Source organism: Polypterus senegalus, chromosome 12 (genome assembly GCF_016835505.1).
Source record: "Polypterus senegalus isolate Bchr_013 chromosome 12, ASM1683550v1, whole genome shotgun sequence".
In the NCBI taxonomy this organism is placed as follows: domain Eukaryota; kingdom Metazoa; phylum Chordata; class Cladistia; order Polypteriformes; family Polypteridae; genus Polypterus; species Polypterus senegalus.
The window spans coordinates 101,267,359-101,289,555 of NC_053165.1; the positions used below are offsets into that span (position 1 = coordinate 101,267,359).

The window sequence follows — 22,197 nt, forward strand, 5'->3', positions numbered from 1 at the left end:
TGATGGCTACTTCCAGCTTCTTAATTTATTCTGAGAAAAAATAATCCCTCATCAACAATGAATTATCTTTAACAAAGAATCAAATTTTTTAACAAAGGTTGGGTTTCTCACATTTTTTTCAGTATGATGTTAAAGTACATTAATTCACCAAAAGGTGATTTTTTTATAACCTTTTTTATTATCTTTACCACAGACCCAATTATTGTGTACGGAGCCATATATATATATATATATATATATATATATATATATATATATATACTTGTATATATATACTTGTATATATATAAAACATACAGTATATGGTAAAATAACTGCCTTTAACTGTGTCGTGGCTAACTGCATCCTAAGTCTCACCTGCATACCAGTATGCATCAGAAGTGGACACACAGAGAAAATGAGTGTAAATTTTTAAACCTTTAGAACCTGTCCAATGTTTACTTAAATGTGACATAATAATTATGAAATTACTTAATTATGAAAGCCGTACTGATTCCACAGATCTTAACAGAGAAATAGAAATAAAAAAGAAATAATCCACACAAAGTAGTACTGATAATTGTCTTTATCATTAATGGAATTAAAAATACTGTTTATACCTGTGAAAACCAATACCTTTTTTATGTATTTAACTAGACCAAAAGACTTTCACTAAACATAATACTGAAGAGTTTAGTTAACTCAATTAATGCTAGTGTTTTTGGTAAACAGCAGCCAGTTAAAAATAGATCACTGAGTTCAATAGTTATACACTCTCTTTAAATAATCATCCTCTTTAGTTGTGTTTCAATGTTCAAAATGCTGCTTTATTATTAATCTTACTGAAAACTGTTGTGTGGCTGCTTTAGACAACACCTTTTTTTTTTTATTTTATTAATTTTAAATAAAGCCTCGCAGTAAGGAGACCTGGGTTCGCTTCCCGGGTCCTCCCTGCGAGGAGTTTGCATGTTCTCCCCGTGTCTGCATGGGTTTCCTACCACAATCCAAAGACATGCAGGTTAGGTGGATTGGCAATTCTAAATTGGACCTAGTGTGTGCTTGGTGTGTGGGTGTGTTTGTGTGTGTCCTGCGGTGGGTTGGCACCCTGCCCAGGATTGTTTCCTGCCTTGTGCCCTGTGTTGGCTGGGATTGGCTCCAGCAGACCCCCGTGACCCTATTCGGATTCAGTGGGTTAGATAATGGATGGATGGAATTTTAAATAACATTCCATACAAATAAATCAGGTTTTACAAAAATAGGTTCAAAACAAATCAACCCCACCCCTTTGAGAAAGAGAGCTAGGCCAGCAGAGTAAAACTTTAAGCTAATAAAAATAAGTACATAGATAATTTAATAAATGAAATGGAGTAAAAGAGGGGAGAGAACCTGCCTCCTCAATTTAAGTACTTATTCTAAAATGGTATTGATTAGATCCTGGCAGGTTTTCGAAAAGTTTTGTATAGATCCTCTAAGTGCAAATTAGATTTTTTTCCAATTTCAAATAGTATATAACATCAGTTAACCACTGACTTAGAAGAGGAGAGTTAGGATTCTTCCAGTTGAGCAAGATAAGTCTACATGCCAATAGTGTAGTAAAGGCCATTACAGTTTGTTTGTCTTCCTCCACTTGAAGCCCCTCTGTGAGGCCACCAAACACAGCTGTCCGTGGATTAGGAGGGATTGTGACCCCAAGGCTGTCTGAAAGGCATTTAAAAATTTTGGCCCAAAATGATGTTAATTTGGTGCAGGCCCAAAACATGTGGCCCAGTGAGGCCAGAACTTGATTGCAACGTTCGCAGGTTGGATCTTGCCCTGGAAACATTTTGGATAATTTTAAACGAGACAGATGTGCTCAATATATAATTTTGAGTTGAATAATTCTACGCTTTGCGCATATGGAGCTCGAGTGAATTCTGTGCATTGCTACCTTCCACTTCTTTTCTGAGATGTTGAGTGAGAGATCTTTTTCCCACTGTACTCTTGGATCTTTGAAAGGGAGGGACTGTAATATGGTTTTATATATTGCGGAAATACTGTCCGAGTCCTCAAGACTGATCATAGAGGTAGGTGGGAGGTGAGGAAAATTGGGCAGTTTCTGTTTAACAAAGTTTCTAATTTGAAGGTTGTGAAAGAAATGTGTTGCTGGAAAGTTAAATTGTTCTTAGGATGCAAAGACCATTGTCTGTGTACAGATCTCTAAGTGATTTAATCCCAGATGTTTTCCAGACATTAAAAACTGTGTATGTTTGAAAGGGTGGAAAAAGGTGCTTCTCATGCAGAGGTGCCACAGATAAAAGCTTCTCTGTCTTAAAATACTTCCTATGTCGGTTCCATATAGTGAAGCACTTTTGGGTTGTTAGTGTATTAGTGATAACATGTATTTATTGGGGTACAAAGCAAGGAATATAAAGAAGTATTGCAGGGTTAGTCAAGACATTTCTTAAGAACCTCTGTTCCAGTATGAGGTTGCAAAGAATCAGGGGCTCTCCTGGCAAAACTGGGAGAAAGTCAGAAACCAGCCATGGTTGGAGCAACAGTGATTTTGTCTCAAAGGACACACACATCCACACTAAGCAATTGTATATTGAAGTAAAACATGTTGGTTCAACTCCAATAAAGAAGCCTGTCATTCACTATCCCGTGTTTATGTAAATGCTGCCCCATGATCCTGTGGTGTGGTATTTCATGACACAGCTTGCTGTAATACTGTACAGATGGTATGACTTCACTTGAAAAGTTAGAAACCTATGGTGTGTTATCCCCCTGTAATCTGTGTCATTTGAGTGCAGTATTTAAAAAAAATAATAATTTTGCTTATCAGCATCATTGTGTGTATAGTTTTTCTTCTTTGTTATCTTTTGAGTAATTTTGACTGGAATTGCAGTGTTAATAGTCAGTAAATTATGTTATACAGTGCATTTGACTATAAGCACCAGCCAATGCTCTATTTTTTTAAATAAATCTGCTACCGGGCGTGTGCAGTATTATTAAACAAAAACTAAAAATCATCATTACTGTGAAAGGCACAACTACCAGTATAGATTGTAAAAGGTTCCAAATTAGTAGTTAAATGCTATTTTACAAAATATTCTTCAGTGATATAATGTAAAGTATATACCTGTCATTCTGTTACTAATACATGCTAATCCTTTTTGTTTGCAAATATCTTATGAAGAATTTACAGGTTTGAATTTCTGTTATTGAAATCTTTGCAGTACTGTATGTACCTTTTATACTTATTAGCAAGAGCATGTTGATTACGATTTCTTGTTAGATTCTTCTTTTTTTTTAATCTCTTGTTCGTGCTAAACTTAGCAGTCTTGTTTTTGTTAAGGTGTCGTCACAGTTTAATTTTAAGTACCCTGCAATTGACGTTTAGCTTTCAGGATTATTTTTAGGTGAATGTTTGTTGGTGTCCTGTTTTATTCTAGTGATTTTTATGTTCTTTTTCAGGCCCAGTTTGGAACACTTTCAGATTATTTTGATGCTTTATACAAACAGAACGGTGTGGCACAGGGTTCAAAGCCTCCTAACTACCCCACATTGAGTGGGGACTTCTTTGTATATGCAGATCGAGAGGACCATTATTGGAGTGGATACTATACATCTCGACCTTTCTATAAGAACCTGGATCGCATCTTGGAGTCAAACCTAAGGCAAGACCCACCTCATGTTTCAGAAATATTTTTTCAGTTTGTTTAAACATCTGTTATTTCTCTTGCATTCCAGACACATGCCGATTAAGGTGGTGGCAGTACATTATCTCAGAATGAGTGATTATGGATGTGTACGTGAGTGTGCCCTGTGATGCCCTGACCTCCTTCCAGGGTGTGTCCCTGCCTTGTTCTCAATAATACCAAGATGGCCTCTGGCTCACTGTAACCCTAAATTTAATTATTTGTGCATGAGCTCACCATCATCTTATGCTCTGGTGCACTTCCAGGGTTGATTCCTGCCTTTTACATAATGGTGTCACGTTAGGTAGTGGTGGCTGAGAAATATTTTTAATCACATCTAATCTTTATTCCTACAACACTGTGGGAATGACATTATTCCTGTTTACCTAGAACGTGGCCTTTAAAGGAATTGTTATTAATATTTTGGATCATATGAATGGATATTGGATATGTGGATTTTACGACACAAGTTACATGAACATTTTATTTCTTTTTTCCATGGGCATTTTTCATATTGTTTGCTGTTGTCCAGAATTGGTCACTGTAGAGCCCCATTGAATTTGAATATTCAATATGTAATTTCTACTCAAAAAAAGAGAACATTTCTCCTGGCCATTACTATATATCACACAATGTCAGTACCATTTTTTCGTGGAGTATTCCTTTAAACTGATTTTAAATATACCCAAGATATAACTAATATTTCAATTGGTTATTACTACTTGAAATTATTGATTTATAATCTATTATTCGCATATGACTGCAGAGCTCAGTTTTCATCAGATAATTGTTTTTGTGAAAATAGACAATTTATAATAAAAAGTAATACATTTCAACACAATATGAAACATTTTGACAGTTTTTCTGGAGTTCTGTATCTTCTTTTTGTAAAGTATAGAACAACCTAAAAGTAATTAACAAAAGTTTTCTAAAAAAATCTTAGCCCTTTCTGATCGTATCCAAGACAAATATACTGCTCAGAAAAATTAAAGGAACACTTAATCATCACAGTTTTAACACCTAACACCTATCCAGTTAGGAAGCATAAGTGATTATGAATCAGCTTCATCTGCTTTGGTGCATATGAAAGTGGCAACAGTAAGATAACACCCAAAAAAGGAATGGTTTTACAGGTGGTGGCCACAGATAGTTGCTCTCTCCTTATCCTTCCTGACTGGTTCTTCTCTAGTTTTGCTAATGTCTTCATCACTACTGGTAGCATGAGGTGGTACCTGCAGCCAATATAGGTTGTGCAGGTAGTCCAGCTCCTCCAGGATGGCATGTCCATAAAAGCTGTCATAAGAAGGTTTGCTTTGTCTCCCAGCACAGTCTCAAGAGCATGGAGGAGATACGAGAAAATTGGCCTTTACACGAGGAGAGCCTGGGGACATGCAGGCCAGTCATTGGCATCTGTGCGTTTGTCATCCAGAAACTGCCTAAAACAATCTGGCCACATGAGGCTGGGCATTGTCCTCTGCTAGGAGGAACCCAGAACATACTAACAAGCGTAAGGTCTGACCGTGGCTCTGAGGATTTCATTCTGGTACCTAAGAGCAATCAGGGTGCTGTTGCCTAAGCACATGGAGATCTGTGCGACTCTCCAGACCATCACTGACCTACTGCCAAACTGGTCATGCTGGATGATGTTGCAGGTTACATAATGTCCACCAAAGCATCTCCAGACTCTTCTACATCTCAGTGTAAATCTGCTCTGATCTGTGAAGAGAACAGGGCGCCAGGCGAATGCCATTCGAGCTGCACAGTAATGGGCTGTGACCACATTAGAGGAAGTCGGGCCCTCAGGCCACCCTCATAGAGTGTTTTTGACAGTTTGATCTGAAACATGACCTAGAGGTTATTTTGTAGGACACTGGCCATGCTCTTGCTGTTCCTTCTCAAACAAAGGAGCACATACAGTTCCTGCTGCTGGGCTAATACTCTTCTGCAGTCCTGTCTGACTCTCTTTGTGTAACAACCCATCTCCTGGTATCTGCTCCGTGCTGTTTAGACTGTGCTGAAGCTTAATTGACTTGGTGTTAGACTGTGATGATTAAGTGTTCCCTTAGTGTTTTGAGCCGTGTATATTCATACCTAAAAAAGATTCTCTATAAATGTCAAAGTAAACCATCTTGCATATGATCATTCCAAGTAGGTGAATCTCTTTAGCTGGTTCCTGAGACAATGCTTATCTTTCCTGTGTGGGTTTATTCCTAATTTTAAGATATGTCCCCCAATGCAACTGACTTCCATTGTCTTGACTAGCAAAGAAGTCAATTCCCTAAAAGTTGCTTGACTTCATTGTGTTCTTCCATACCACCAAAGAGCAGACCCTGCTCTCTAAAAGGTAGATTTTTTAAAATCATTTACTCCCCAGCATTATAAGAAAGAAGAAAACAGAAACTAGATTTAGGTTAGGCTGAGATCAGCTGTTGCATATTGAGGACATTTTGCAGTTTAAAAGAGTGAAACAAAGTTAAACTCACTGAATGCAAAGGTATTTCTACATTTTGTTCTCCATGTATATAATACACTTATATATATAAAGTTATGTTTGTAGGCCCACAGTGCAATAGTGACAGTGACTACCAGTGAAGTTCTTCATGTATACTTTTTAGGGATATGTTGGTAGGCCATTTTGTCTTTGGAATAACTAACAAAACATACACAGTTATCAGTTTATACAAGTATTGCCTAGGGTGAGGGGGTTGTGGTTTGTTTATGGTGTAGGTTATGGTACAGTTGATAATATTTAGCTTTCCAGACATCTTTTATACTTTTGTTTGAAATTGAGGTGAGTCCAAACTGCAGAAGTTATATTTGGCTTCAAAATAACATTCATCTTAAGTGTCACTCCTTTATAGTGTTATCTGAGGTCACTAGCAAGCACTGTAACTGTGGCAAAGGGCAGAAAGTGTCCAGTCATCACTGGAAGAATGTTATCCAGTGAAATAGATTTTGGCACTTAAGCCCATCCAGGGAGCATTGGTTGTTCCTATGGGTTTTTAATGCTGTAGTGTTGGTGTGTCCTTTATACCCCTGTTCATTTTTTGATGTAACGTTTCAAACGCTTCTGCTTGATTAAGTTCCACTGTTTCTGGTTGGTCTAATTCATTGGTGAAATGTTGTTATCTAACAATAATAAAAAAAAATAATCACGACTGTTTGTACATGAATATGTATTTTTTGTAAATATGTAAAAACACTTTCTTTCATTTCCTTTCTGCTTTTTATTGAATGCTAGGCTGGGATTTGTGGTGAGTTGGTTAAATTGGAGAAGTGTTGGTCATAGAACCCTGAAAGGTTTCTATTAAGAATATAAAGTATTGGCTGCTATTACATTAGCGGTGTTCTGGTTGTGTGGCTTAGTTGATCTCCCAGGGTTGGGGTACAGCTGTGAGGCAGGTAGCCGTCTATCAGCACATATTTTTACTTAATTAAAATATTAGATAACAGGATAGATCAAGACTGAAGACGAAATTCAATACATTAACAATATCCTCTAAGAGATAACTGGACCAAAAGAGAATTTTATAAAGTCATCATTGTTAGGAACACAAATGAAATTCTTAGTCCAGGGTAGAGTGTGTCTGTGCCAAAACTCTATCATCCTTTCCAGAAGAAACATTCTCAAGTGGTCACCGATCACATACCATTGCAAGTTTGGTCTTGCTAAGTTAATAAGATATAACCCAATTTTTAAAAGTGAGTCGGCTCCTTTTATACTATTGTTGCAAATATTTGTTCATTAGACCCCAAAGTAAAGCAATTTATTATTGTTCGTAAACAACAAGATGACTAGAATTTCTGATCATGTTATGTTTTACTTATTTCATACTGTATAAATCATGTTGTCAGTAGTAAAACTAAGTTTGGAAAGTACAACTGTCATTTATATTTAACTTTCTTACTTTTCTGTGAATCTTTTAATAGAGGAGCAGAGATTTTGTTCAGTCTGGCTGTGGCTCATGCTCGTCACTTGGGGATGGAGAAGCGCTATGCAATGTCAGATTACTCTTTTCTTACGGAAGCAAGACGCAATGTTGGTCTCTTCCAGCATCACGACGCTATCACAGGCACAGCTAAAGAAGCAGTTGTTGTTGACTACGGGGTCAGGTAGGAGATAACGTGAGAGACGTCAGTTAGATGAACCATATAAAATGCATACAATTTGTATGTAGTCTCATGATACTTGTGTTCACAGATTTAAATATGCACTTTTATTTTGGCTATGTTATTTATAGAAAGAAATATGCCTATTAGATATTTTTATACAGCAAGAGAGTTTATTGGTCTTAGTGAAAAGATGAATTTGTAAGAGGGGGGAAATATATTTTCCAGTATTAATTATAGATTACTACTGCAGTGGTAAAAATTGGCTACTTTCCTGCCTCTGTTCTTATTCCTCTCCTGGTCTGTCCTTTCTAACTGTGTCAATGTTTTCTTGTTTTCCTCTTCCACTCATATCATCCTACATCTTTCTTTCTCCTCTGGCCCATCTCTGTTACATCCCTCTCATCTGTTAACTGCCCCAGGTTGTTGCACTCCCTTGCAGGTGTAAAAAGAGTAATGATTAATGCTGCTCATTTCCTTGTGCTGAGAAATAAGGATATTTACCGATACTACCAGACAGAGCCCTTTCTTGAACCAGTGAGTCGACATTTTTAAAATTTATTTTTTATGGTACTTTACAGTTTTGAAGTTCTGATGTTTAATTTTAATTTTTTTAATGTTCTGTTTTAATTTTTTGAATGTTCCATTTTCCTTCCCAGGATGAAAGACGTGCAACACATGATTCTTTGCCTGAAAGAACATTGATTGAGCTTGACTCCACTCCAAGGTAGTTGGGAATGGAAAACATTAGAAAAAAATAATTCATTTTATTTATATAGCGCCTTTACCTTGCTTAGAATGATTTGAAGCTGCTGTCAGTGATTCAAGGTTAGTTTTTTTAAAAGAAAAGATATTCTCTGTTAACTAAGTAACTGTCGTGAACTAGGAGTCCCGAAGCACATACATTGCAATAAGTTCCAAAAGCACTTCCAAAAATGCCAAGTAGAGGGGGGTATTACATCACACCTTGTCTAGTTAAAAGGGCAAGATTATTTTCACAAAATAGTCTACAATAACAGGCTTCATGGAACACAAGAAGAAAAGGAATTGCTGAAAAACACTAAGGCAGTCCAATGCAATCAAGTCCCAAAACAGTAATCCAGGAAACAGTCAAATGTAAACCATGAAGATCAAAGTTCTAATGGCACAAGCACAGCAGAAAATACAAATAAACTAAACCTAAACCTCAAATTAACTGCCAGAAACTGTGGACCATCTGGATTTATAGGGCAGAGGGCAGTTCCTGCCAATGATTGGCAGGTAGCCCTGCCACTTTGGGCACCGCCCACAAAAATACACAGAACATAGGATATACTTAAACTCAAAAGTAAAGAATGATGTACATAATTAACATCAATAAAAGAATAAAAAATGTTGGGAGGGATTATTTAGAAATTTTGTTATGGATGGCAAAGTGAAGGGACTGTTGAAACCTTAAATGTGTTCCTCAGGTCCTGAAATAGAAGGAAAAGGAAATCTTAGGTAGATGTGGTGTAATGTGGAAGTCCAAAGTGAAAGAAATATGTATTTGAAAATGAAAAGTATGGGAAATAGAAAAATGAAACAATGTAGGAATATGATGCAACAATAAAGCCAAAGCCTGAAGAAGTGAATGTTATAATGGCATTGGTCTTTATGTAAAAGCAATAAGGAAGTACTTGGTAAGTTTGTCTGTCTGTTCTGGTACTTTTTGTTGTTACTTATCTTTGAGCGTGTTTGTAAAGTCTTGGGTGTAAGGGCTGGTAGTGTTAATGAAATTTTCCAAAGCTAAGGAGGGTGATGTCTGTCTTTTTAAGTAGTTAAAGTATTTCGATAAGCACTTCACTTGAAAAGGTATGTACTTGTAGTATGTAAAGTGGCAGTTTTGAGTGGCTTAACAGTGCAACAGTGAACTGGAGGAGTTCCTCCTTGGTGTTTTGAGGGTTTTGCTAAACACTGAAGGCCCCCTAATACCACCACAAACAATGGTGTGAATCGCTGCTTATTTCCTGCGGCTCGTACATGACCACATCTGTATATCATTTTTATCTCAACAAATCCTCTTCTATCACTGTCATCTACACTACTGAACATTATTTCCCAGATATTAATTGTTGTATGTCTTTAGCAGACAACTAGAAAATAATCAGTGAAAAATGTTACACTATCATTATTTCTGCATGATGAAGAGAATAACAGATACATGTTAAAACTGTTGGCATCCCAGTTATCCCAATTAGGTTAAAAAACAACTATAAACTGCTATCACTATGCTTTTCATGCCACTTGCAATGCGAAGTACACAGCCAGCATTTTTTGACTTGGGAATGGAGAACTTGTGAGATAGCACATTGTAGATGGAACAAACTGTTTGTACAGAAAAAAAAATATTACTTTCTACATTTTTTATTTTTATGTATACAGTTGATTGATAAGTAATGGTTTGCTTTTTACAAAATAATATTGAATTGATTTTATACCGATCAACCCAGCTTTGGATAGCCACTTGTTTCATTTCAGGTCCATCTTGCTCCTCATAGGACACCAAGTGTCATGTATGAAGTAGTTTGATTCCACACTCAGTAACACAATAAAATATAATAATGTAAAGTGTTACTGTAAAGATGACAATAATTTGTGCTGTTCACTGATGCTCACTATTTATATGAGAAAAGGCTAATGTCTGTGTGTGTGAGTGACCAGTCACTCTGAGTAATCAGATTAGTTAGCTTGGCTTTGGACTGATTGGTCAGTTTCCCTGTGGTTCCTCAGTCAAATGTGATCGAGACAGGAAATTCTGGGTAAGAGTGGTTGAGAAACACAAGGATACCGAAGAAAGGAATGGGAGGCAGGATGAGAAGTTGCTTTCAGAAATGGGAAATATTCACAAGAGTACAACTGATGCTTTCACAGTGGGTAAATTTAGTTTATCTACCATTGGTGGTAGTCGAAAAGCAGACATGCCTTGAAATGACAGAATCTGAGAAGCGGCCTTTACGAGAATGCTATCGAGAGAGGAAGCATTGGCATGGCAAAGGCAGGTTGAGATGCACAAGGTTTCCAAAGAAAGGAATAGGACACATTCCGAGGTTACACACAAGTCAAGAGATATCAAATATTTTTAAATTTATTCTAATATCTGTCTTCAATAGGAAATATCTGGTTTTATGATAATTACATGCTGCTTCCTGTTTACAAATGTTTGCATATCCATAGAAATAAGTGGATATGGTTGTAAGTTTTTAAACTATTTCTACATACAAAATAGCTTCTACTTTGTGTTATTTTATGTTCCCAGTTGATTGAAATGTATTGTTTTGCTTTAAATTAATAAATACTAGTTAATCTTGAGAAAGTGTTCTGCCCAGTGGTAACTTAACCCTGCAAATGTGTTTTGTTTTTTCATTGAAAACATAGGCTAATGTATAAAGTGAAAATTAAAGCAAACAGTTTATACTGTGCGCCAAGAAATTATTTATATTTACATTCATTCAAGCTTTTTCAGGCTTTCTATGGTTTTTGTAGGTAAGGCTATACCGATGCTCTCTCAAGATGCCGAGCTGATGGGCCATTAGAGAAAACAAAAAGATTCACACTCCACTTGGTGTAGCCTTGGTGGTTTTATTACTGAAAAAAATGTGTGGCAGTTCAGCTATTAAATATTTAAATATTAACTTTTACTGACTGCTTTTAAATTCTGTTTCTACGTTGTAAATTTAATAATAATTTCCATACCTTTCAGTTAGGTAATTATGTATCTGTTATTTCATCTGTGTAGATAGAATGTTTAATAAATGTTTATTTGAATCTGTCCTTGCCACTGAAGGTATTTGGTCGTGTTCAATCCTGTTGAGCAGGAGCGAGTTTGCATGATTACAGTTCTGGTGAGCTCAGCACGTGTGCGTGTTTTGACAGAAGATGGACAGACTCTGCCAGTCCAGTTGAGTGCACTGTGGACCTCAGCTACAGAGATAAACAAGGATGGCTATCAGGTAACTGATAATGCTTACTCAGTTTTGATGCTCACTGGTAATGAACTTCTGTAATGGAAAGAAATTCAGTCAGATTTGAACAAATGATCACCCATGAAAAGAAAACTGATCTCTTTGCCGTATTTATAATGCTCTACTGGTGTTAGGTTGAGTTAGCATTTAGTGCTAAAATGAGCTATGTTTCAATGGAGATATTTTGACATAGTTGGATATTTTGGTGTGTTTTTGGGTTGACCTTTATGTCTGACTTCTTGTTAAAGGTATCTTTTCCAGCCCGCCTGCCTGCTTTGGGTTTGATGGTGTTCCAGATATACGATTCATTTGACTCCTCCCTAACTATGCGATCAGAAACAATTCTTCGGCTGTATGGCCGAAATCTAACTCCAAAACGATTTGATCCACTACCGCTAAAGGTCCATAGTACTGAACAGCAGGACTTCTATATTCAGAATCAAAATTTCCAGTTATGGTTTTCTGGAACTACAGGGCTGTTAGAGGTGAGTGAGACCTGCACTTGTCCTTGCTGGACATACAGTTGAAATCAGTTTACATACACTTAGGGCAAATTCTTTAAAACTTGCTTTATAACCCCTTCACAGATTTTATACTAACAAACTATAAATTTGGGATATAATTTAAGACATCTACATTGTGAAGGGCAAAAGTAATTTTTTCTAACAACATTCACAGACAGATTACTTGAATTTTTATTGACTATCTCACAATTCCAGTGGGTCACAAGTTTACGTATACTTTAATATTTGGCAGCATTGCTTTTATATTGTTTAACTTCATCCAAATGTTTTGGGTCACCTTCCACAGCTTCTTACAGTAAGTTGCTGGAATTTTAGCCCATTCCTGCAGACAGAACTGGTGTGACTGGGATTGGTTTGTAGGTCTCCTTACTAACACATGCTTTTTCAGTTCTGTCCATAAATGTTCAGATTGAGGTCAGGGCTTTGTGATGGCCACTCCAATACCTTGATCTTGTTGTCCTTAAGCCATTATTCCACAACTTTGGAGGTATGCTTGTCCATTAGAAGACCCATTTGTGACGGAGCTTCAGCTTCCTTGCTGCAGTATATCTATATACTTTTCCTTCCTCATGATGCCATCTATTTTGCAAAGTGCCCCAGTCCCTACTGCAGCAAAGCACCCTACAACATAATGCGCCCATCCCCATGCTTGACAGTTAGATGGGATGTTCTTTGGCTTGCAAGCCTCACCATTTTTCCTCCAAACATAACGATGGTCATTACAGCCCAGCAGTTCGATGTTGGTTTCATCAGACCAGATAATTTTTCTCCAGAAAATTAGGTATTTGTCCCCATGTGCCATTGCAAACTGCTCTCTTTTTATGACAGATTTGGAGCAGTGGCTTCTTACTTGCTGAGCAACCTTTCAGGTCATGTTGATATAGGACTTGTTTTAATGTGGATATTGATACTTGTCTATCTGTTTCCTCCAGCATTTTCACAAGTCCCCTTTGCTGTTGTTCTGGGATTGATGTACACTTTTCGTGCCAAAGTATGTTCTTCTGTAGGAGTCGGAACACATCTCCTTCCTGAGCAGTATGATGGCGTGTGTGGTCAAATGGTGTTTATACTTGCGAATCATTGTTTGTAAAGGTGAACATGGAGCTTTAAGGTGTTTAGAAATTGTCCCCAAGTATAAACCAAATTTGTGGATGTCCACATTTTTTTTTTCTGAAGTCTTAGCTGATTTCTTTTGATTTTCCCATTATGTGAAGCAAAGAGGCAGTGAGTTTGATGGTAGGCCTTAATATACATCCACATGTTGACTCCAAAAAGGCAAATTAACTATCAGATGCTATTATCTAATTGCCTAAAGGCTTGACATCCTTTTCTGCAATTTTCCGCGCTGTTAACAATGTGTATGTAAACTTGTGACCCACTGGAATTATGATATAGTCAATAAAAAGTGAAATATTCTTGTCTGTGAACATCATTGGGGGAAAAACAAAAATACTTTTGCCCTGCACAAAATAGATGTCTTAAATGATATGCCAAATTTGTAGTTTGTTAATAAAATTTGTGGAGGGGTTATAAAGTGAGTTTTAAAGAATGCGCCCTAAATGTATGTCAACTTTTTTACTTTTACTGTACAGGGTTTTGTTATTAAGCATAATGATTTATAGTCTTTTTGAAGTAATATGTGCACATTTTCCATTGTCTGGAAAGGGATTAGGATGATTAAAAACAGAACGGTTCATCAGAGAGAGGAGGAAAAAAATTTGGAACAGTAAAATTTAGAGTTACTTTTTACATACTTCTTAGAATATTATTCAGTAACAGAAGTGATATGCTAGCCAGTAGGATGGGGTTACTGTTAGCAAAACAATGTTATTCTAGATGATGATATTAAACTGAGCTACTTTTCTGTGGAAGGAAAATAAATCCCAAATGCACATTCACAGCCTTCATATTTTCTTTAAAAATTAGCTAAATATAATACCATTGGAAAATAACTTATGCCTTAGTTTCTTTTTTTTCCACACTTTTTTGTTTTCATCAATGGACCTTTCATAAAACATCACTTGTCACAACCTGGTGTGTTTTTTCACACTGTAACATACCATTCATTTTTCTCCACAGAGTGTCAAGCTCAAGGAAAGCCAGCAGGAGATGAAGCTGAAGATTGAATTCTTAATCTATGGCACCCGCCCTTCAAAAGACAAGAGTGGAGCTTATCTTTTCCTGCCTGATGGCCCAGCAAAGGTGTTTAGTTTTTACCCTCATGTATTGTAGTTAGCGAACACTGCTTGCTGACAGAGTTCACTTTTCATGATTCTTTTCTGTCTGTCTTTGCTTTTTTCATTTTTTTTGTCTCTTACTAGCTAAAGTACCAGCTAATATGTGGGTATCCACCTTAAAAAAAGCATACGTGTCTGTGTGTCCGTCTGGTTGCTATGTCTCTGTCATTCCAAAATATGGCACATCCCAAACGTTTTTTGTAATAAAAATGTATTGCCTTTGTTATTCCAATAGATACAGCATCACAAAGAGTAGCACTGCCTTTACGAATCTAATATCAAATAGCATATAACAGAGGCAAATGCATTGCATTGTGCACTGCAAACATTAATGCTGAGGTCTATGTTGATTACTTAGATTTCAACCCATCTTGGATGGGTAGCACATCTAGTATTTATATAATGGGTCAAGGTAAGAAGCATATATTTCTGTTTTTTAAACGTTGACCCTTTTGTCATTGCTGGCTGAAATGCTAGTGTCCCTTCTATCAACTACACAAATTCCCTGATACTGTAACTATCAACTGCTCTTCTCTCATGAACTCAGTATTTTGTGTATGATTGGATTCCATTATTGTCATAAATGTTTTCCTTGGTTGGAAACATGAATGCTGCTGCTTTATATTTCCTGGTGTAGTGTGGATTCACAAATAGATGTTTAATCCTGCATTAATAAACTTGATGGCATGTTTATTATTTAATCCATGGACCATGGAATGCAACTTCAGTGGTATCAGAATTATTGCAGGTAGGCGCACCAGTGGCAGTATTTAATAACATAATGATGATTTAAAGTTAATTCGTTCAGCCTTGGTTTAAAATAGATTAAAATCATGATTCTGTATTGGCATTGATGCCTAAAATTATACATTTCTTTTCATAAAATGGACTTGAATTAATGTCTACCTTCAAGAAACAGTAAAGGTTACTAATACTGTCCCTAGTTGTTCATTTTAAACCATGTTCTGAACAGCCTGGCTAAATGTCACATTTCATTGATTCATCGTGGCTTATTTCCACCGCACTTAGTAATGTTATACAATAGTGCTGGCTTTTTCAAAAATGTATTTTGCTTTGATAAACAATGTAGTATCGTCACTTCATTTCACGTGTACACAGTGCAAAATGTAATTGTATCTGCATATTTTACCAACATGGTGCAATCTCACAATGTCCTTGTTCAACAGCTTGAATCCCACTCTGTTGATTATGAATATTATAACATCACAAACAAGAGATTGTGGTGAGCAACACAGCAATTTCCTTTCTCATGCGGTTTTGTGAAAATTATGCAAAATTTTCTTTCATGTGCAATTTTGCAACTGCGGGAATCACTAAAAAGAGTGTTTTGGAGCTTTGTTGGAGGTTGAAAGAAAGGAACGTTTTGCTTTGTAAGAATTGGCAACACCATACACCCATTTTGAACGTGTTAGACGGAAAAAGGTCTAAGTGGAAATAAGTGGAGAAAAATCTAAATGGCTAAACACAACCCACGATGAGACAAAATGTTATACTCTTAGACAAAAGCTGTAATCCAGTAACAGAATAAAAATTTTATCCAGATTAGTTAAGAAGAGAACACCTTACCTGCCATTGTAAATGAAATCCCACTTTGGTCAGTGCAAAACTTTGTATACACTGATAATGGCGTCCTCTGATTAGTCTCTGCGTACCTCTGTAGCCTAATGTGAATTGTAGTCCCTGCATTGGCACTGGTTTTTGGACTGCACTCCTACATTAGAACTGCCTCTCCCTGAAAGATAATTTAGCCTGTATTTTAAGTTAGATCAACGGCAATGCAAATGCAAATTTTGTGAAAAATGGTTGAGCCGTTTTTATGTTTGACTAGTGAATGCACAAACAGATTATTTTATTTATGTATATAGATAAAGCAAATGGACAATTTTTACATTTCCTTCAGCATTACATATCAAAGGATCCACCCATTGTCAGAGTTGTGGAAGGTCCTCTCTTTTCTGAAGTTATGTGTCACTATCAGCATTTCCAGCTAACAATACGCCTTTATAATCTGCCAGGTAAGTATATATTCAGTCATGTGTACATTTTTGTTGTGTTTGAGTATTTCTCTCCTTTATCTTACTGTCAATATGTATATCTTGTCAGGTGTAGATGGTCTTTCTGTAGATGTCACTACAATGGTTGATATAAGGGATCAGGTCAACAAAGAGCTGGCCATGCGCATTACATCTGACATACAGAGTGATGGGGTGTTTTTCACTGATCTAAACGGGTTCCAGGTAAATTCATATTTGCTAAATTGTTTTAAATTTACTAGAATTTCTGTTTAAATGTTTTGATTCTAGTGCATGGTTAACATGGCTACATTATGAGTCAAGGCCACCTTGGTTTGTTTCCCAGTCCAGTCACTTGGTATAGTTTTGTGTTCTCCTGTAATTCCTATGAAATTTCGCCACAAAGACTGTCTTCTTCCAAAACTGTAGAGTTGTGTATGTTAGGTAACTTAATTTCTTTAAGTTTTTGCAAGATGTTTTGGTGATTTCCTGCTTTGAGGGCACTTCCCAGTGACTCTGCAGTTGGAAAAAGCAGGTCCATAACTTTGATGGATTTTATTTTATTCAAAACAGTTTCAAGTTAATTTTGTGTTGTAATAGCAAGGGGGGGCTAAACAGTATTCCAATATTCTGGGTTTGAATCCTACTGTGGCATTTGCATGCCATCCCGGCATCTACATGGGTCCACAAACGTGTGCTTTAATTTGAGAGTCAAAATAGTTGTTCCAGTAGGGTTGGGGCATGTCTGTGGACTAGGGCTGCCATGATCAACCAATCTCATCAACTAAACGTTTTAGTCGAATCGCATTTTCTTCACTAGTTGTCCTTGCCCCTCACCCACAATACACACCAGGTGGTTGTAACTCTCTGCACTGTTTTTACGCAGGCTACCACATTTAGCAGAAGAAGTTTCCCTCAAATATCAGGGAATATTCTCCTCTGTGTCAGGAGTATTTCACTCAAAAATCTGAAAAATTGGCTGCTTGTTCGTTGGGTAAAACCAGATGGTGTTCTACAACAAGGCACGGAAAGTCAACAGTGCTGTAAATAACCTACTTACACTTACTTGGCTGTTCGACAGTAGTTCTTTTAGTGTTATGAAGCAGGTTAACTTGAGAAATTCATGCTAGTGACTATCACTAGAACAAAAGCGAGAGAGAGAGTTTTCCTTTGGACATAACAGACAAATTGTCTGCTAAATGCACTTTTCATTTGCCTCACAAGTGCACTGAAGTAAAATAATGTTTTAGTACACAGGTTAGCTAAAACTGATAGACTCATCTGTTAAATGCACTTGCTAGCTTTGTTTCGTGCAGAGTTGCATTTTGGACCTTTGCTCATATATTTATGCCAAGGCTGGCAACTTGTAACTCTTTAACTGTCTCCTTGTGAATTCAAAAGAAATCTACTTAGTGTTATTCAAATCTGAGCAGCAATAACATTCCTATATAAACATAGGTCATCTTTAAAAATGTGTTTTTTTTTAATTATCCATTCATTAAGTTATAGATAAATCATATTCACTTTATTGTCATTATGTAACACAACAAAATTATTTTTTGTGACAGCCCCAAGGTGCATTTAAAGAAAAGTCAAATACTGTAATTCCAAATATGTTGTATACAGTGTTAAGTGATCAAGTAACCAGAGCAAATTATTGCTCAAAGTACAGAAGCATAAATTGTTATTGCACCTGTTAATGAATAGTACATTACATGTTCTATATTGTAATACATTAGTATATTGCACATAAACAATATAGCTTATTGCACATATTCAATTAAAAATGATCTCAGACTGAGGAGATTTCAGTGTTCAAAAAGTTTATGGCAGATGGGAAAAAGCCATTTTTTATGTCTGTTTGTGCGTACACGGATTGACCTAAAGTGTGTTCCTGACGGGAGGAGCTCAAACAAAGAAGATGTATTTTTTTAATCCAGAGCAATTGACGCAGTTCATCCGAACTGAGAGAGCCTCCACACAGCAGCATGCAGCTCTCCATTCACACAGAAGTGCTGCTGCCTGGAATTTGGCTTTTTTGAACAGACACAGTTTCTACAGCAATTTAGATTGCCAAATGCTCGGGCCATACAGCTCAGCACAATCTTGGTTTAACATTTAGAAGGTATGAAAATGAGTATGTCTTAACTAAAATGGCTCGTGGTACTGTCCACATTCTGTCTTAAGTCGATACACACAAACTGATATACTGTCCCGCTGACATCGCATTCTCAGAAAGGAGCACTCTGGAAGAATCATGAGGGAGTTATCCTGAATGCTGCTTATAAAAGTTTTCTGCAGTGTAAAGGTTTTCTCCCATATCTTCTCTTCGCCTCCTTTGTCTGAAAGAGTATTTGTTTAGCGATGTTCCAAGTGAATTTGTTTGTTGCAGAGAACATTTTGCACAAGTTTGCAGAGGTAACCTGCTGATTAGTACATCTAGTAGGTTGCTTCTGAAAAAGTGAAAAACTGTAGACAAACATAGTGTTAATAATAATGATATTTTATTTAAATAGCACCTTTCCCATGCTCAAAGCACTTAACATCAAGAGTTCCAAATGAACGAAGGGATTTACACATGTATTTTCAGCCCTGCTTGTCACCATTTTTATAAACTTTAAACGTTTAAATTTGGTGACGGCAATAACAAGCACTGGGAATTTAAAAAAAAAAAAGCTAATTGTGCAGTCATTGCCCTTCAGAACATCTTTCAAAGTCGTATCAAAGTTGGCAGTACAACAATGAACTGTTACTGAAAAGTTTAAATCATCATTTTGTGATGTTCTGCACTTGCTAAAGTTCAGAATATTATTTTTTACTTCAGTCTTCTCATATTCTCATGAAATGTGATTTCAGTTGGAATCGTTTATACTTTTCACACATTATTTTTTTTTCTGAACACGTGAAATTTCAGAGTGGATCCGTTGTAACACTGAGGCCTAAAGAACCCAAAAGCCTAATTATTTGGTCTTGTTTCAAGTTGGACTACACACACCATGTTATGTTAAGTTCATTAGTAATCAAAAATATCTTTTTTTTTTTTACTTTTATTCTTTTTTTGACCTAAATATTTTATTGATAACAGTGTTGGTTTTGTTTCTGTTATTTTATTTGTTTTTTTTTCAAATACTGGTGTTTGCAAATTCTGTGTATCGAGAGAGAGAGAGGTTAGGAGCTCACACTGACCCCAGATTAGGACCCAAGTGCAGCCATGCAATGGGTGACACCTCAGCACCACACTAGTTCAGATGGAATGGAACCAGTTGGAGGCTTTTTATGGTGGCCGGAGTGCCTATCCTGCCACCAACCCCCAGGTTTACCCTGCCTACATAAAGGGCTGGATGCAGATTAATGCCATAATATGGACGGCGCAATTGCAGGTTAAGGGCCTTGCTCAAGGGCTCCACAGAGTGGAGTCTCTTTTGGCGTTTATGGGATTCGAACTGGCAACCTTCCGATTGCCAGTGCAGATCCCTAGCTTCAGAGGCACCACTCCACCCAATGTACTATGTACTATATAACTTGATACAACAAATAGTTAAATAAAGTACTGTGTATTTATTCATATGCTCATTTGAATTATTTGAACAATTTGTTTAATATACCTTATTAATCCCTGATGGTAAATTGTCTTTTTGAATGACCTTTGGAGATCACAGTCATTAGATTAATCAATTAAATAGTCAATGGATTAATTATTTAGCCCTAGTGTGGATATATACATTAATGTGTCTTGATGGACTGCTGCCTTATCCAGGAATGGTTCAAACCATAATCAAAACTGTAGGTGTAGATTAAAACATATGGATGAAATATAAAATGATTTGCAAAATATTTAATATCTAATATAGAATTAATGTATAAATGCATTGCATTAATGTTTTGGTCATTAATTACTTTCATGATGAATATCATCACAAAGTAAGTCATAGGACTCCAATATGACACAAATAAAACAATTCAGTGCATTTAGAGCAGGGGTGCCCACACTTTTTCAGCTTGCGAGCTACTTTTAAAATGACCAGGTTGAAATGATCTACCTACATTTAAAATTATATATATATATATATATATATATATATATATATATATATATATATATATATATATATATATATATATATATTGCATAGTTTTACTGTCAAATAATGCAAAGAGTACGCGACACGTGTTTCACCCTAATTCTGGGCTCATCAGGCGTACACACTCACTGCACCTTTTCTAAGGGATCGGACGTCAATGTCAGATGGAAAGCCATGGCATGTGGTTTGTTTATTTGACAGCATATAGATTGGGGTAATTACATTCATGGCATTCGTAGTCTGAATTACAATCTGATTGTATGGGTGTCTGTGAGATGACCAGTGTGTTACAAGAAAAGAGATCTCAGACTGGCCGCCCTGTATGTCAATGAAGTGGCAAATGCCATAGGGAGAATATATGATGGACTAACGTTTAAAAAAATTTTTTTTGAATGCAATGCGATCTACCTGCACTACCTTTCCGATCTACTGGTCGATCGCGATCAACGTATTGGGCACCCCTGATTTAGAGCCTAAAGAAAGGGATGTGATAATGGCAGGGTTTCCACTATGTACTGAAACTCTCATGTTCATTTCTGGCAGTCGATAAATCTGAAGAGACGTGTCACCTCTGTGAAACACAGGCAGCCTCGTTTATGCAGAACTACACAAGTGCCAGCTTGCAGGACCAGACTTTATTGGAATTCTGCAGTGTATGATCACACATGGGCATTGTTTTAAGCTGAGTGGTGACATCTTGAAAGTGCTTCTAAAATGGACTGAAGACCAGTGCAGTAGGCTAGCTTATGGGAGTCATGTGGTCATCACAGTGTTGGAATGTTACTCATTAAATATGCTAAACATCCAGAGTACATTTCCGAACTTCTTTAACAATTGCATCGTCTTTACTTTTGTTAGCGATTTGCTCTGGTGATTTTATTGTGGGTTTCTGTTTACTAGTGTATGAGTTGTGTGGTGTGAATTTGTCTTTTTTATTTAAATACTTTGATCGCATAATTTTAATGTCAATTAATATTTGTTTTTTAGATCCAGCCCCGAAGATATTTACAAAAACTTCCCCTCCAGGCCAACTTTTACCCAATGCCAACCATGGCTTACATACAGGACAGCCAGCATCGGCTCACATTTCATACTGCACAGGCTTTGGGTGCTACCAGTCTTGAGAATGGTAAGCAGTCGCAGGCTGTTTGTCACTAGATTTATGGTGGGAATATCCAGCAAATGTTATCCAAAGGTTTTGGATTATAAAATCCCAGTGATATTTTACAGGTCAGCTAGAAGTGATTTTGGATAGAAGACTCATGCAGGATGATAACCGTGGACTAGGACAGGGTTTAAAGGATAACAAGAGAACAATCAATCAATTCAAAATCCTGCTGGAGAAACGGGCTACATCCAACAAGGTGAATTAAGTTTGAGTTGTGCAGTTTGTTCTTTTTCACATAATTGTATTGTTTTTCCTTCTTGGATTCCATTGTCCTGCTTTTAGGTTGATAACAGAACTGGTAACTAGAGATGCTCCAATCAGGTTTTTTTAAAGTCAGTACCAATCGTCGATTTTGTGTTACCTGATTGACCGATACTGATTCTAATTTATTTCTTTTTATCCAA

General features: G+C 36.7%; 1 protein-coding gene across 2 annotated transcripts in view; it reads left to right on the forward strand.

Moving 5' to 3' along the window:
* The window catches only part of man2a2 (mannosidase, alpha, class 2A, member 2), a 58,081-nt gene that overhangs the window by 30,511 nt on the left and 5,373 nt on the right, over nt 1–22,197 (forward strand). For both annotated transcript variants that reach the window (XM_039773042.1, XM_039773043.1), the window contains exons 10-20: nt 3,433–3,635; nt 7,587–7,769; nt 8,189–8,303; nt 8,426–8,493; nt 11,572–11,737; nt 11,998–12,234; nt 14,353–14,475; nt 16,432–16,546; nt 16,635–16,768; nt 21,613–21,754; nt 21,856–21,989. In XM_039773042.1, coding sequence (XP_039628976.1) covers nt 3,433–3,635; nt 7,587–7,769; nt 8,189–8,303; nt 8,426–8,493; nt 11,572–11,737; nt 11,998–12,234; nt 14,353–14,475; nt 16,432–16,546; nt 16,635–16,768; nt 21,613–21,754; nt 21,856–21,989 — 1,620 coding nt within the window. The remainder of the gene's footprint in view (nt 1–3,432; nt 3,636–7,586; nt 7,770–8,188; nt 8,304–8,425; nt 8,494–11,571; nt 11,738–11,997; nt 12,235–14,352; nt 14,476–16,431; nt 16,547–16,634; nt 16,769–21,612; nt 21,755–21,855; nt 21,990–22,197) is intronic.